The sequence below is a fragment of the Pleurodeles waltl genome, chromosome 6 (assembly GCF_031143425.1).
Source record: "Pleurodeles waltl isolate 20211129_DDA chromosome 6, aPleWal1.hap1.20221129, whole genome shotgun sequence".
Classification (NCBI taxonomy): Eukaryota; Metazoa; Chordata; class Amphibia; order Caudata; family Salamandridae; genus Pleurodeles; species Pleurodeles waltl.
Window position 1 is genome coordinate 244,572,370 of NC_090445.1, and position 15,478 is coordinate 244,587,847.

The following is a 15,478-nucleotide window of genomic DNA, read 5'->3' on the forward strand; positions in this document are numbered from 1 at the left end:
CTCATTCTCCCTTCACCAGTCAGTTGGCAGAAAAATATCAGAAATTGAGTAGTTACTGGTTGAGATCTGGCCAAAGTCTCTCGGGAACCTGTACAAAGTCACCTGATGGGTTTCTGATGAAAAATCATATTGGGGAACTAATACAATATTTTTATATTAATTTACCATAAAATATTAGTCTAAATTCCAGATGCCTTATGGAATTTCTAGTAGCTACTTTCAGGTTCTTTTGTCCTATTACTGTCCTAGCAGGCCAAACTACTTTCCTAAAGGATTTTTTTAAGAATCCTGAAATAGTCTCCTTTGTCAATCCTGGCACAGACGTTCTCTACTGGTCACCAATGTGTTTCATATTCTTCCTGCTCTTAACTGTTTGTGCCTTTCTCTGTGCTTCTGCAGAACTGGGATGCTAAATACATGTTCAACGTCTCAGATGAGTTCTTCACCTCATTAGGCCTTCTGAAGATGCCGCCAGAGTTCTGGGAAAAGTCAATGCTGGAAAAGCCGAAAGATGGGCGTGAAGTTGTATGCCATGCTTCCGCCTGGGACTTCTACAACCGCAAGGATTTCAGGTGAAGAAGCAGGAGGCAAACAAAGGAGATCCAAACATGAAGTGAGGGATTTGGGAAACAAGGGCATTAATTTTTTTTAAATGCAATATACTGAAAGTCTGAGAACTTGCTCTCAGCACGTGATGGCGTCCCTTTCCATCCGAGGCCACAGCCACTCAAAGCTTCTGCTCTGAGCACCCAAAAGCAGAGCCTGGGATTTAAAGCTTTGTTTTTGGAAATGTCGCTCATTATTACACCTTTAAAATTGTTTCGTGGTACTTACATTTCTAAAGGTCTTAGTGTAAAAATCATAAAAGAAAAGCACAGATAATACAATCAATAATCTATAGGTTAATACCTAATTACTTTAGTTTTAGCTTTTGATATATGTGGAAACAGTCACTTATTTGAGAAGGCTGGAAAAATCCAAAATAGACGATCTTTTTTTCTGCTTGTCAAGCTGTAAAGAAGTGGTTTGCAAAACATGAGGATTACTGCAAATGGATCACTGGTGTCTGGTTTTGCCTGGCATCAGTACTTTACTCTGAATGACAAATATCCCTAGTCCAAAATTTTAGTAACAGAAAAAAGACTATTTGCAACAAGAACATCAAAATATATGAAACCATTATTTAAAGTGCTTCACTGCACCGCTATCACACATGTCTAGATGGGTGGAATTCTTCACTTCACAAGAGTCTCTGAACCAATCAACAAACAAAGTAAGAGTGTTGTCATAGTCGCCATTCATTGCATGGCATTGGCATTGTCTATGGCACCCAAAGTATTTGCATTCTCCCTTTTTCCAGCGGTGTCGCTGCAGCAGCTGTTCCTTCTTAGATAGCAGGCACACGTTGCCATTAGCAAGAAAACAACAAGATAAGAAGACACTGACTCTGTCTCTCCTGCACACATAACCATTTCTAGTCCCCGGGATTGGAGGTGGCACACACATAAGCAGACAATAAATGGTGCAAAGGTCATTAAGTATTCTTTGTGCTTCAGTAGGGAGTCATTTCGCTAGAGGAACCACCCCAGGGACATTTCTTTACCATAAACCTCTATCCTGTTGATAAGTTAAGGGAATATGGGAGTCATTCTGACCCCCACCGGCGGCGGAAGCCGCCCGTCTGGCGGGAACCGCCAGAAGACCGTACCGCGGTCAAAAGACCGCGGCGGTCAATCTGACTTTCCCGCTGGGCTGGCGGGCGACCGCCAAAAGGCCGCCCGCCCGCCCAGCGGGAAAGCACCAGCAACGAGGAAGCCGGCTCCGAATGGAGCCGGCGGAGTTGCTGGTGTGCGACGGGTGCAGTTGCACCCGTCGCGATTTTCAGTGTCTGCTAGGCAGACACTGAAAATCAATGTGGGGCCCTGTTAGGGGGCCCCTGCAGTGCCCATGCCATTGGCATGGGCTCTGCAGGGGCCCCCAGGGGCCCCACGACACCCGTTCCCGCCAGCCTGGTTCTGGCGGTGAAAACCGCCAGAACCAGGCTGGCGGGAAGGGGGTCGGAATCCCCATGGCGGCGCTGCTTGCAGCACCGCCGTGAAGGATTCACAGGGGCAGGGGAAAACCGGTGGGAAACCGCCGGTTTCCCTTTTCTGACCGCGGCTTTACCGCTGCGGTCAGAATTGCCCTTGATGCACCGCCAGCCTGTTGGCGGTGCATCCTCCAACCCCGGCCCTGGCGGTCCATGACCGCCAGGGTCGGAATGACCCCCTATGTCTTTAGAGTATCCTCATTTTAAACCTAGCAGACACGTGAGAGGGCATTGGCTATTGAGTGCATTTCACTGCATCCCTACAAACAACACTCAAGTTGCTGCTGTTTGGCGCTGCGGATGTGATAATATGAAGAATCTTATTTGACTGAGTTGTGATTTTATTCTAGCAATTATTTGCCACAATCAAGCTACAGAAGAGACCCTCTTACCCCTAGGACTTCTCCCTGAAGATCGGTGACAATCAAAGCTCTAGAGCCTTTTAGCCTAAGAGTCCTGGGGTTCACCATATTAGTTGGTAGTTACCAGGAAGGACGGGTTGTGGCCCATCGCACATGCCACCTGGAAGCGCTCGAACATTTACATATTTGTAAGCATGTAAAACAACGGGTTAAGGAACATTGTGCACCAGGAACTATTGACACCTTATTGTCCATAGAGTCTGAGCCAATACATGGAGACAAAAGGAAGAGTGACAATGTGTTTGCTTTTATCCTCAACAATGCATGTACCTGTGCTATTAATGTTCAAGGGGCGAGAAACAGACCCATTCTCATGAGCCATTTGAGAGACAAAGATCAATTAGACCTCTCACCCAAAGTATTTACCCAAGCACCTCTTTCTTCCGAAAACAAACTCTGGCAGAACAAAACAGAGGTCTCTGACTAGGGAAGGGAATTTCCTGGACCAGATGATAACACAGAGTAGTCAACAAATTGAGAGGAGACGTCCATGGGTAGATAATAATACAGAGCTTTTGTAGCCATAGGATAACACACAGGCCTCAACAACTTAGAGGAATACTTTTTCCCAATTTATAGCATACAGATGTCAACACAGTGGGTGGGCTTCATTGGTCAAAAGAAAAAAATAGAGGGGCCAGTGAACTGTTGTAGTTCCTTGTTAAGAGAATAATACAAACAGGTGTCTGAAATGGGAATGGGCCCCAAGGACCAGATGATTTGATGCCCAGGGTTGACAAATCAGCAGGTGCCTTTTGCCACCAAGAGACAGGTCTCTCAAGTGGAGAGGGCACAAAAGAGCGTTCGGATGAGAGAAGGCTCTCTTTTTTCAGTTGGACACTTTTAAGAGGGAAGGCGGCAGCCTGATGGTATGTTTCTTTTTCTTTCAGAATAAAGCAGTGCACCACAGTCACCATGGAGCAGCTCTTCACCGTTCACCATGAAATGGGCCACGTGGAGTACTACCTGCAGTACCAGAACCAGCCCGTGACCTTCCGCAGCGGGGCCAACCCCGGCTTCCATGAGGCCATTGGGGATGTGATGTCTCTGTCGGTGTCCACCCCGGGGCATCTGCATAAGATTGGCCTCCTGGAAAGTGTCACCAATGACAATGGTAAGGTCTTCTGGGTCAAACAATATGCAACGGGGTGATCGCTTCTGAAAGCTCCTTGATGACTGATCTCAGACTGTGGCCTGCTTTACTAGTGTAGTGTCATTGAGCTCGATGATTATTCAGACTGCTGGGTATTAAAGTCCCCGGTGGAGGCTATGTCTCAAGGGAACATGGTGAGATAGAGATTAGAGGAGGGCATACAAACATTTAGATTACATCAGTTAACTTCTGTGTCTTATTACTCCAACGCGGTTAACTAATTTGCTTCAACCAACATTACTGGACTCCAAACACACTGAGGTCTGGACTCTAATTTCACACTGAGGAGTGAGATATAAATATTCAACTCTAATCTCATTCTTATGCATGGTACTCTTACGAGTGGGCCCTAGCTGATGACTGAACTCCAGTCTCAAACAGACAATCTCAAATTGACAGCTAGACTCTAACTTCACTCTCATGACTCATTGGAGTCCAACTTTACACTAAATTCCAAAACACAAGTAATACACTTTCTCATCACTTTGAAAGCAGTTTGCAATGAGAGTCCAGCTGTCATCTCTAACTAAAGACTGGCTACAGCTTAACACTAATGAATAAACTGTAGTACCCAATTAAGGGGTTGATCCCTCTTTCACTCAAAAAACTAGACTCCAGTGTGAACTGAGAACTAGACTCCAAGGTATAATTTAGACACAGATTTAACACCTATTGCTGACTAATATTGCCCGCAGTCTTAGGCCTGCTGCTGGCCCGGAGGAGCTCACCACTGCCCGCGGCGGTCCGACCGTACTGGCGGGACTGGGGCAGCATTGTGGCGGTTTGGCTTCGGCCAAACCGCAAAACTCCTAATGCAGAGGTCTTTACCGCCGGGTTCGTGCCGGTTAGACCGCCACCATGAGTTTGGCTGTCTCTTGACTGCCAAACTTGTAATGAGGCCCTATAAGTGTCACGTAGGCACAGTCAGGAATGTGTGGTTGTGTGGTGTTTGCATGGTTCATGATGCACTCAGTATTGATGGGCTCAATGAGCTCTTGATTCTGGGCCCTTTAGTGTCTTGTTTTTTCGGTATGTATTGGGGGTTGTAGGTGTGTTATCTGTATGGCACTGTTGGTTGAGTTAGGATGTGGGTTGAACAATGTGTTCCTGTGTTCTGTTGACTTGGGATTAGGTGATGTAATCACCCTTCTTCAAGGAGCCCTCATATGCATTCTTTAACCACTGCATATTGAGGAGCAGTTTTGGGTAGGTTAACTAGACACCATTCTACTTGTCTCTATGTGAGGTTTGAAATGGATTACTTACTTGCCCTAATTTGACGTATAAAGGATGAGAAACTCAGTAGGCGTCTTTAAGCAAAAGAGTACTGATTTTACTTTGTGCTGCAAAGTGATGGGCGTCGTGAGGAAGTGCTAGGTTCCAATGCGCATGCTTTGCTTGAGGACATGCTCCCAATGACTCTGGTCAGAGAGGAGACTTTCAGATATCAAATGAGGATTAGAATTTCAGACTTTATGTGGGTGAAGTGTTATATATATCTAAAGCTTTATATTGATGAAATCCTAGATTAGAGTTTTAGCATACTTCAACATGATAAGCATTTTCGTGTCAGATCCACACATTACGTAAAAATGGTGACTGTTAAAATAGTGCAAAGTTTGAATTAAAGTGAAAACCCCCTGTGCCCACATCGAACTCTCTTTCTTCCCTGTGTTTCCCACCAGACTTCTTTTTTAGATTCTTTCCCTTGTTGACACTGTCCATATCATTTCTGGCACTTTTCAGCTTTCTATGCGTAATCACTTCCCCCACCGTTACTGCTGTTCTATTTGTTTCCTGTCCCTCTCCTTCAGTCTCACGTTGCTCCTCTCCCCTTCTTTCTATCTCTCCTTCATCTTTTTCATACTTTTGCTCATCGTTCTCTTTCGATTCCTTCTATTTCCTTTACTTCCCTTTCTTTACATTGCAAGCATTGTTTCTCCCCACGCTGCTTCTTTCTGTTCCCCATTCACTTTATTCCTTTCTTCTTCCCCATTCACCATCAAAATACGCCTTCTACCCATCTCTCGTTAATTTCTTGTCCTCTGAAGAGGCCATTGTACCCACACCCCACTGCTACACACATACCCCTACACCTTCTTATGTCTGTAGCAGCAGATGCAAGGTACTGATAGAGCAACATTAAAAAGACAATTTAAACAATTGAGAAGTGTCAGCTGTTTGTCAATGAGGTGGGACTACCTTACTATTTTGTCCTCACTGTGAAACATTAGTTGGGGCCAATTAAGTTAGTGCAGTGTTGTAGACTTCAAAGTGACCAATTACAAAAATGCAGGACAAACTGGTATAAACATAGTCTTATCCAATTAAATATCCTTTTCCAGCAACTCTGCGGGTGGCGGACACCAGACCTAATTTTGGAAGGGACATGCATCTCCCTGTAGGAAGATAGCTACATATTCCATCTTTTTTTACCTGCCTTAATCGAGCTTTTACCAGAGTCAAGGGTGCTCTTTAACAAACAGGGAATTTAAGCAGGCTTGTCCCACCTGGACTTCATGATTTATGCCAGCTCTTGGGATCTCTCTCGCTCATTGTTCTCTATTGTGTTTCTGGTACTGTTGCAATATCTCTAACGGAAAGGGTCATAAGGGAAGTGCCAGGGGTACCAAAATTAATGCCAGAGGTTGTATCTGTGACCTATGGCGACTCCTAAATGATGTCCATGAATGCTCCACCGGCTGTATTACAAGACAAGTATAGTTAATGCTAAATGTCATCTGGTGCGAAAGACATCTGCCATGTTTTGATAGAGAACCGTGTCCGCCAATCGCTAAATAAGGCCCAAGTGAACCCCTCCTCTGTCAGTAATGACTGAACAAAATTGTTACATCAAGGAATATTCACCAAACTGCCATCGATTACTGGACAAGAATGTAACATTGAGGAGTGGATTGGTATCTACCACTAAGGACCGAACTTTAATCTAACACTAAGGAGGAATCTCTGATTGTTCAAGCTAATTGAGTACTGAGTTGGGGGCTCTAACACTGAAGATCGGAGTGAAACCTCTCACACTGAGGAATGTTCATCAATATTACACTAAGGAAAAGACTTTAACTTCACCCTGAAAAGAATGAGTAATTAACACCGATCACGTGATGATGACTAGTGTTCACACTTATAATGTGTACTGAGTTCATATCTCAAACTAAGGACTAGACCTAAATCACAGCCATTGGAGTAAAGAATCAAATAGTTATTGCAAAACTCTGTGCATAAATAAATTCTCTCATGGTAGAACAATGTTTCAGTCTTCCTTCAGGCGTAAGATAGGAGCTACTTCCTCAGCTCAGGGTTTCATGCTAATGTTCCTCTGGTGGAATAATTTCTCCTACACTAGACGAGACATGATCATTTCAACTGGAGTCCGTCTCCTCCTCATCTTAATTCCATCCTCATTCTTTTCGATACAGAGAGTGACATAAACTACCTGCTGAAGATGGCGCTGGAGAAGATTGCCTTCCTGCCGTTTGGCTATCTCATCGACCAGTGGCGCTGGAATGTCTTCAGTGGTCGCACGCCTCAGAACCGCTTTAACTATGACTGGTGGTACCTCAGGTAAATTGTGGTCTTTCAATGTTACTACAGATTTTTCAAGATACTAATCATAGAAGTTAGAGTAGAGTGATTCTGTGTATCCTCACTCTCATTTAGGACTTTATTCGTCACATGAAACAGTTTGGTGGATATTATTTGCATGTTTATCTAATGATAAAGTTCAAAGGGAATTATTTGCATATTTGTTTACAAGTAACCTCAGTAGAAATTAAGTGCATATTAAGTTTGTTCTGGAAACCTAGATGAAATTTCATACACAGTGAGTAATAGCGCCAAGACGTATTTGCACTGCATGCATTAAATGAGGAGTTGGACGGTGGGTGTTTTTTTAGAAGAAGTAAAGAAATAAATCATGAGTATCTTAGGATGATCATAGGAGTACAACAGTAGTAACTGCTAATAACTTTCCAGAGGGTGGCTATTTTATGGCTAACTCAGGAGATTTTCCTGTTACCCAGTGCTTCAGAAAGGCCAGTAGGAAGAGTGTGGTATTATTCAAATGTCTGAGACTCCTTTGGTAAAGATGTGTGCCTGACAAAAGTACAAAGAGCATTTACCAAATTTCCATTCATACACTGAGAAATGTCTATGTTACCTGTGAAACACCTTAAAAAGGAGCATATATGGTCCTAAAAGCTAAAGAGCTGATATCTGTGATAGACTACTAAAATATCTGTCAAACCTGAAAACTATAACAACAAATAGCAAACTTAATAAGGAAGGAGGAGCATGATTTTATTTATTTATATGTTGTGTTGCCCTACAATGTTTAATCTTACTGTGACTCCTTCTGCCCTACTTTTCAGAACAAAGTATCAGGGAATTTGCCCACCGTTGGCAAGAGATGAAACCCAGTTTGATGCTGGTGCCAAGTTTCATATTCCTGGAAACACCCCGTACATCAGGTAAGTGAGGATGCCAGATCGAAGGTGGTGGCATTTGGTTTCTACTACGTTAACTCTAGGAAGAATAATAGCTATACATTCCTAAGACAGAACTACTGAAAATCCTCCTGTTAGAGGGAGATAGATTTAAGAATATACAGGCCATATGAAGAGGCTTCCTGAGATAACCACTGTGCTTCACACATAACAAACAGAAACAACACTTTATTAACTCAACTAGATAAGCTCAAAATAATTGAAGAAAATTGTTAATCAATAATGAGAAAGAAGTTCAGAATCCATCCATATTTTATGCTGCCAACAAAAATCTTTAATGAGTTCAGAATATTCATGGTAGTAAAACTTGATCTGCCAAAATGTTTTGTTCCACATACTTGGAACTTCCCCTGAGCAACTGCCATTCAAAAGGTCTCAATATTATTGAGGTCCAAAGGAAATATATTTTTCTTGTATGTTAAATGCAGAATTATACTTTGGAAAAGCAAAGCCTTCTGTCTTTAAATATAGTACATGGAGTCTGGTAAAGTATGGCAAATGTATCACTTGTTAAAGCAGTGTTTCAACTGTGCTTAGTGCCTTATAACCATACCTAAGTTGATAATATATCCACATCTCTAAGTTTGTTTCCGTTTAGATATCAATTGTGTATTAGAAATCTCTGACCACATCACTTTTGTTTTCTCTGTAGTCATTTTAGGTCACTTGAAGTATCTACTTAGGATGCCTTAAATGTAGTTGCTGCTCAGTACCAATTTAAATGTTTTCTTCTTAACCTTGAAGATTGTCTTTGCTATGTGCAATTGATTTGGTTCCTCTCTCACAAAAATCATTAGAGCTATAAATAGATATATTCTGACACAAACCTTGCCCTTGACTTAGGGCATATTTTGTATTTCACCTTGTTGTTACTATACTGACCTTCACAGCTTCATCCAAATAGGCAATAAAAGGTTTACACAGGAGACCTTTCTAGCAAAACATTTCAGAAATGTTAGCCAACATTTTGGACTTCATGAATTTTTGGGAGATAAAATAATAATTATCTCATCAAGGTAACATCTTTGAAATTTCACACATCCCTTCTTATAAATCCAAATATTAACTGCTAAGGTGACTACCAGAGAGGTGTTAATGCTATGAAGATCCCTCTGTTCGAGCACTCTTGGGGCTATTTGTACGAAGAATAGGAAATGTGATTTTCTAATTGCAGTTCCTACCGAATCACAATTAAGAAATCATAATTCCTAATATATAAAAGAATGATTTTCTGAACAGCGATTCCTAATGGATTTGCAAATCGACCTACCTCATCCTCATGGATATCAATGAGGTATGGCATAATTTATGACCCATAAGGAATCACAGCCATCACAGCAGACCACCATGCCTGTGATCGCTTTTTAGGTCGAAGCCTGCCAATCAGCACAGCTGTGAAGTTTGCAAAAGACGTCTTGGGTATATTTTCAAAGCTTCCCTGGGAATGCATTTTGTCCATTGCTTACCTTTGGCTTTGTGGTTTGTAACTTGTATTTGCTTGGTCTCTATTTGCTAGCTTTATTTGTTTAGGCTGCCCAGCTTGAGTTTATCCCTCACGTGGAGTATAATTGTTTACTGTATCCTCCTATCAGTGTTCATTTTTTGTTAACAGGCCTTTAAATCTTGTTCTTGTTTTATCACATTTGCTGTGCATTCAAAGACAGAGGTCAAATGTCAGGCTCTGTCTTAGCTTGGGGCCATATGTACGAACACATTTTCCCATAGACACAGAATGGGTAAAACCCATTGATACATCTGGCCCTTTGGTTTACCTTTCTTTCTGTGACTTCAAAGTAAGAGGAATTATGTGACAATCATGCTGGCTACTGGGGGTGTGCCGAAGAATGTCATTTTTTCTACCACACAACATAATTTAAATGTCTGTAAATGATCTGTGTAGACATTTCATAATACGTCAGAATTAGGCAAGCACAAATGATGCACATTTTTAGGTCATTTTGAAGTGTGGGGGGAAACAAATATTTTAATACGACCAAAACAAATCAGGACACTAGGAGATGACACTTCCACATGTTATTGTTTGTTCACTGTGTATGTTTTTCAGTAGATGTAAATGTAAAGTTGCAAATGCAATGATCGTTTCAATTGAAGATGTGTTGTCTGTAATGACACTGCACTACCACACTAAGCATACTCAGCTTTGCACCACTCCACTCTACTCTCCACCACTCCACGCCACTGCACTCTACTCTGCACCACTTCACTCTAAACCACTCCGCTCTTTGCCTCTGTACTTTACTCTGGACCAGCCTACCCTATGCCAGTACACTCTATGCTACCCTACTCTGTGCCACTGCACTCTTTGCCACTGTAGTCTACACCACTTCAGTCTATGACACTTACTTCTACTCTGACCACTCCACACTAGCTCACTCCACTCTGCAACACTGCACTCTATGTCACTACACTCTTCGCCACAGCACTCTATACAACCGTACTCTACCCTGCACCACTTCACTCCACACCATTTCACTCTATTCTGAAGCAGTCTACTCTATCATACTGCAGTGTATGCCCTACACTCTATGCTACTCTACTCCAATCTGCACCCCTCCATTCTATGCCACTGTACTCAAATCTGCGCCACTCTACACTACACCACACCACCACACTCTGTACCACTCTACTGTAATCACTGCACTCTATACCACTTTAATCAAAGCCAGTGCATTCCATGCCACTGCACTCTACATCAATCTACTCAATGCCACTGCACTCTACCATGCACAACTCCACTCTACATCACTTCACTCTACTCTAAACCAATCTACTCTACACCACTGTACTCTAAGCCGGCCCACCATACTCTATGCCACTCCACTGTATGCTACACTAATCCAATCTTCCCTGCACTACTCCAATCTACCCTATTCAACTCCAATCTATACCACTGTACTCTACTCTGCACCACTCTATTCTATGCCAATACACTCCATGCCACCTGCGCTCTTTTCCATTATACTTTAACCTGAAACACCCTACACTATGCCACTGAACTCAACGCCAATCTACTCTGCACAACTGCACTGTACGCTGCTATACTCTACAACACTGTACTCTACGCCACTGCATTCTATGCTACTCTATTCTACTCTGCCCCACTGTACTCTACGCCACTGCTCCCTATGCCACTCTCCACCACTTTACTCTACAACCTTCTACTCTGCAACACTGCACTCTCCACCACTGAACACTATACCACGGCACTCTATGCTACTCTATTCTACTGTGCACCACTGTGATCTATGCTACTGCTCTATGACACTCTTCTCTGCACCATTCTACTTTACTGCACTCTATGCTAATGCACTCAGTGCCACTCTCTTCACCATTACTCTCTACAACACTCTACTCTGCAACACTGCACTCTTCTCTGCATCACTCAACTCTATGGCACTCTACACCAATGCATTCTATGCCACTACACTCTAAGCTACTCTATTCTGCACCACTCCATTCTATTCCACTGCATTCTAGCCAATAGCTCTTACATTGGCAAGACATATTGGCTTTGCCAAGGCTTGATAATAGGGCATTTTTTTCTCTAAATGCAGCATGTTTTCCTTAAAGAAAAATGAAATGCGTTTAAAAAGGAAAAAAATAAACTTTGACGTTTCATTTTTCTTTAGGAGTAAGCAGTGGCCTGTTGCATCAATGCTTGCTCTTAAAACATTTTCTTTTTTGTTTTCAAAGGGGAATGAATCCAATTAAGACCCCCTTCCCATTTGTGAATGGGTTACCACCTCCTTGAGGAGTCGGTAAAGTGTTAATGTTTTGCAACCGGAATTCAGTCGCAAAACATTAATACGTACCTCTGCGGTTCAGCATGTGGAAGGGATGCCGTAAACACACCCCTACCAAATACCGAATTGCAAACACAAATTGTGATTTGGCAACGTCTAACAGAATCCCTATTTATGCTTTGTACTTATGAAAAAGCATTTTTGTGGTCGGAACCTTCCCCATTCTGTGAACTTGGCCGTTTCTAATGCAAAAATGATTTACACATATGGCCACTAATCCTTTACAGCACATCACTGGAGGAATTACGCTGAACATTGGCTGATGAGTCAACCAATGTCCTTCCTGAACCACATTCCAGTTGCTGAAAGCTCTGGTGATAACAGCTAGTTGTGCTTTCAGGGTCACTCAAGGAGGTGAGAAGTATTTGAAAACATGTGAATAATGGCTGAATAATGGTTGCCCATAAGTTTCATGTATGAGAGATAAGTACTGTGGTATCACCTACAAAACAGTAACTGATGGATGTAAATGCTTGAATCTGTTTTAGCCACTGGTACTTTGAGTAGTATTCAGTCCCAATGTTTTTGTCCTTTAGTACTGTTATTTATTTACTTAATTATTTACAAGTGTTATATAGTACGCTGACATTTTCACCTAGAAATCACTTCAGATCGCTGGTGTCATTGTCATATAAATGGTCTGTGTAGTTACCAGACCTGTGAGGGGAAGATGTGAGGTCATCCTCGCCTGTATTCTTCAATTGCAGGGCTTCTGGTTTCTCTATACAGCTGTGTCCCTCATTTCTATTGAGTAAGATGTCAAATCCTGGTTGTTGTGTGTCCTCTTGCAGCTCACTGATGCTCAGCTTTTGTTGTATTTACAGATACTTTGTGAGTTTTATCCTGCAGTTCCAGTTCCATAAAGCCCTATGTGAGGCTGCAAATCAAACTGGCCCCCTGCACACCTGCGACATATATCAGTCTCTCGACGCCGGCCAGATAATTGGGTGAGAGCCAGGGTGGGCATAGCAGGGTAGGGCCAGGGTCAAGAAGTAGTAGCAGGGGGGGCAATCCACTATGAAATCAAAGTTACCAATAGTAAAACATGCCATTTTACTAGTTTAACAGAAGCAGTCAAGTAGTCTTTTTGGAGCGATTGCTGAGTTCTGTGGTTTTGTCGTAAATTCATTGCATATTTTTTTCTCTGGTGCACTTTGCAGCCGGGTGATGCAGGCTGGTTCCTCCAGGTCCTGGCAGTCCATCCTGAAGGATGTAACAGGATCAGAGAAGATGGATGCAGGTCCACTGCTGGAATACTTCTCTCCTGTGACCAAGTGGCTAGAGGAGCAGAATAAAAAGAACAACGAAGTCTTGGGCTGGCCTGATTTTGAGTGGCGACCACCAGTGCCAGAGGGCTACCCTGCTGGCATTGGTAAGTAAGGCCATTTGACCAAAGTTGCATCTGAAACGTGTGCGCAACAGAATGCCATTGAGTGCAAATGTGTCTGGCTGGGTCTGAATGACAGTTTGTCGGCTAATGATACAAAGAGCTACACTTGTAGCTTTCTAACAACTCAACTCAACTTTTCATGCCCTGCAGTTGTCTCAACCGACAGCTGAAGGACATGAGATGCACTCAGTGGTCATCGTCATGTGCCTGCTCTGTGCTCAAGTTTTCGGCCCAGTCGGGAGGGCAGCATGGCAAGGATGGGCCACAGGTGTGCGCTCTTGTAATGGGTTTGGGGTGCCAGTTCCAACTTTCAGTTCTGAAAAGCTGTACTTCCATTTCAGCTTCCATCGCTGGGCAAAAGTATTTCCATTGTGTGGTGAAAAATCCAGCAGTGGGTATTCTTGGATCTGCATAGTCCATCAGTGGGTTGAGCACTGATGACATGGCTGGGCCCAGACTCAACACTCTCTGAAGCTGTTTAGCGCGGAAAAAAGAAATAGTGACTAAGTACAGTACAGACTTTGGATGCTGAGTCTCCAAAATGTCATGGGTAACTCAAGTGAGATAACACTCTCCTTGACCCAGGATGACATCTTCCGTTTGACTCCTGATCCCTCCCTTAGCCTCTCAACAGACCTGATGTTTGCTGCTCTGGGGCCAGGGGAAGGTCACGGTTTAAAATCTATTGAAATAAAATGGGGCTCTTAGCGTCTTTACAACCCCAGAAACAAGGGGTCAAGCTACAGATGTCAATGCACAAATGATGTACTGGAATCAGACAAGAATTGTAGTAGGAAGAAAAAGCTTGCTGGGAAGTGAGTGAGTGGGCTTGGTAGAATGATAATGCATTCTAAATGACCTCACGCGATCCTGGTCTGGGAGGAAGGACGGTGGGGAAAATCACTGAGATCCAGATAGTAAGGCAGCTGTGTGTTTGCTCCACAGTTAAAGGGACCTACGGCCTGATTTAGAACTTGGTGGATGGAACACACCGTCACAAACGTGATGGATATCCCGACCAACATATTACGATCCCCATAGGATAAAATGGGATCGTAGAACAGTAGATGGAATATCTCTCACGTTTGTGATGGAGTATTCCCCGCCGCCAAGTTCTAAATCAGGCCCTTAGACTGCAAGAAGTTGGCCATCATTTGATGTCACAGTTGCAGTTTTTTGTATGTTCTGTTTCGATTCAATTGAATTAAATTATTTTATATGAGATTTGGCTCTCTAACGAGGTCCACATGAAGAAATAGTAACATTTCGTATATACAAAAACAATTTAGTACAAGGGAAAAATAACATTTCATTTACACAAAAACAATTTAGTACAAATATAAAAATCATTTAAAAAATCTAAAAACTTTTTTGACAAATGATCTCATTCACAGGACAGAGTACCAACTGACGAGCTTCAGCCATCATTCAAACATTGTATTTTAAAAATAGCGGCCTCAAAAATTGGCGGCGCTGATGCAGTGCTGGACAAACAAATTATACATGATTAAAATCCTATATACCCATCTTACAAAATTGCTAAATTCATCCTTGGTCAGAGAACTAGAACAATTTGCATTTAAAACATTTAAATGAAGTAGGTTCATACATAACAGAGCCCAAAAGCGGTGGATCTCAGGATCTACGTTCTAGGACAAATACTACAGTGGCTCTTGTAACCAACGAGAAGCAATTATAGAATACATTTTTCTCTTATCTTCACAAAATTTTGAATCTAGGCTTTGCTCAGAGTCCTGAGAGAATACTTAAAAAAGCTTTTGAGCTGAGCAACGGAGACGGTTCCCAGATTTCCTTCTTTAACTCAAACAATCTTGGTGAATGGAAAATATTCCTGTAAAACAGAGTTTTTTCTTTTTTAATTTCCAAACTTTCAGTGCACATAAAACCCCTTCGTAAATTCTCCTCAGCCATCATCAGCTGGGATCTCCATCCGACCACACCGGCCAGACCTTGCACAGCAGTACTTGTCAATCTGCACCCTAATCTTAGAGCATGTGCAGCTGCTACAGAATTAAAACAACACCACTTCCTCAAGATGTGGCCTTCCATTTTTCCA

At 42.6% G+C, this 15,478-nt stretch overlaps 1 protein-coding gene across 1 annotated transcript in view; it reads left to right on the forward strand.

Annotated features, from left to right (window-relative positions):
• ACE (angiotensin I converting enzyme) overlaps positions 1–15,478 on the forward strand; it is a 160,071-nt gene that overhangs the window by 75,316 nt on the left and 69,277 nt on the right. Inside the window, exons 7-12 of the mRNA XM_069238010.1 lie at positions 400–572; positions 3,402–3,625; positions 7,102–7,246; positions 8,053–8,151; positions 12,836–12,958; positions 13,172–13,383. Of these exons, the coding sequence (XP_069094111.1) occupies positions 400–572; positions 3,402–3,625; positions 7,102–7,246; positions 8,053–8,151; positions 12,836–12,958; positions 13,172–13,383 (976 nt within the window). The remainder of the gene's footprint in view (positions 1–399; positions 573–3,401; positions 3,626–7,101; positions 7,247–8,052; positions 8,152–12,835; positions 12,959–13,171; positions 13,384–15,478) is intronic.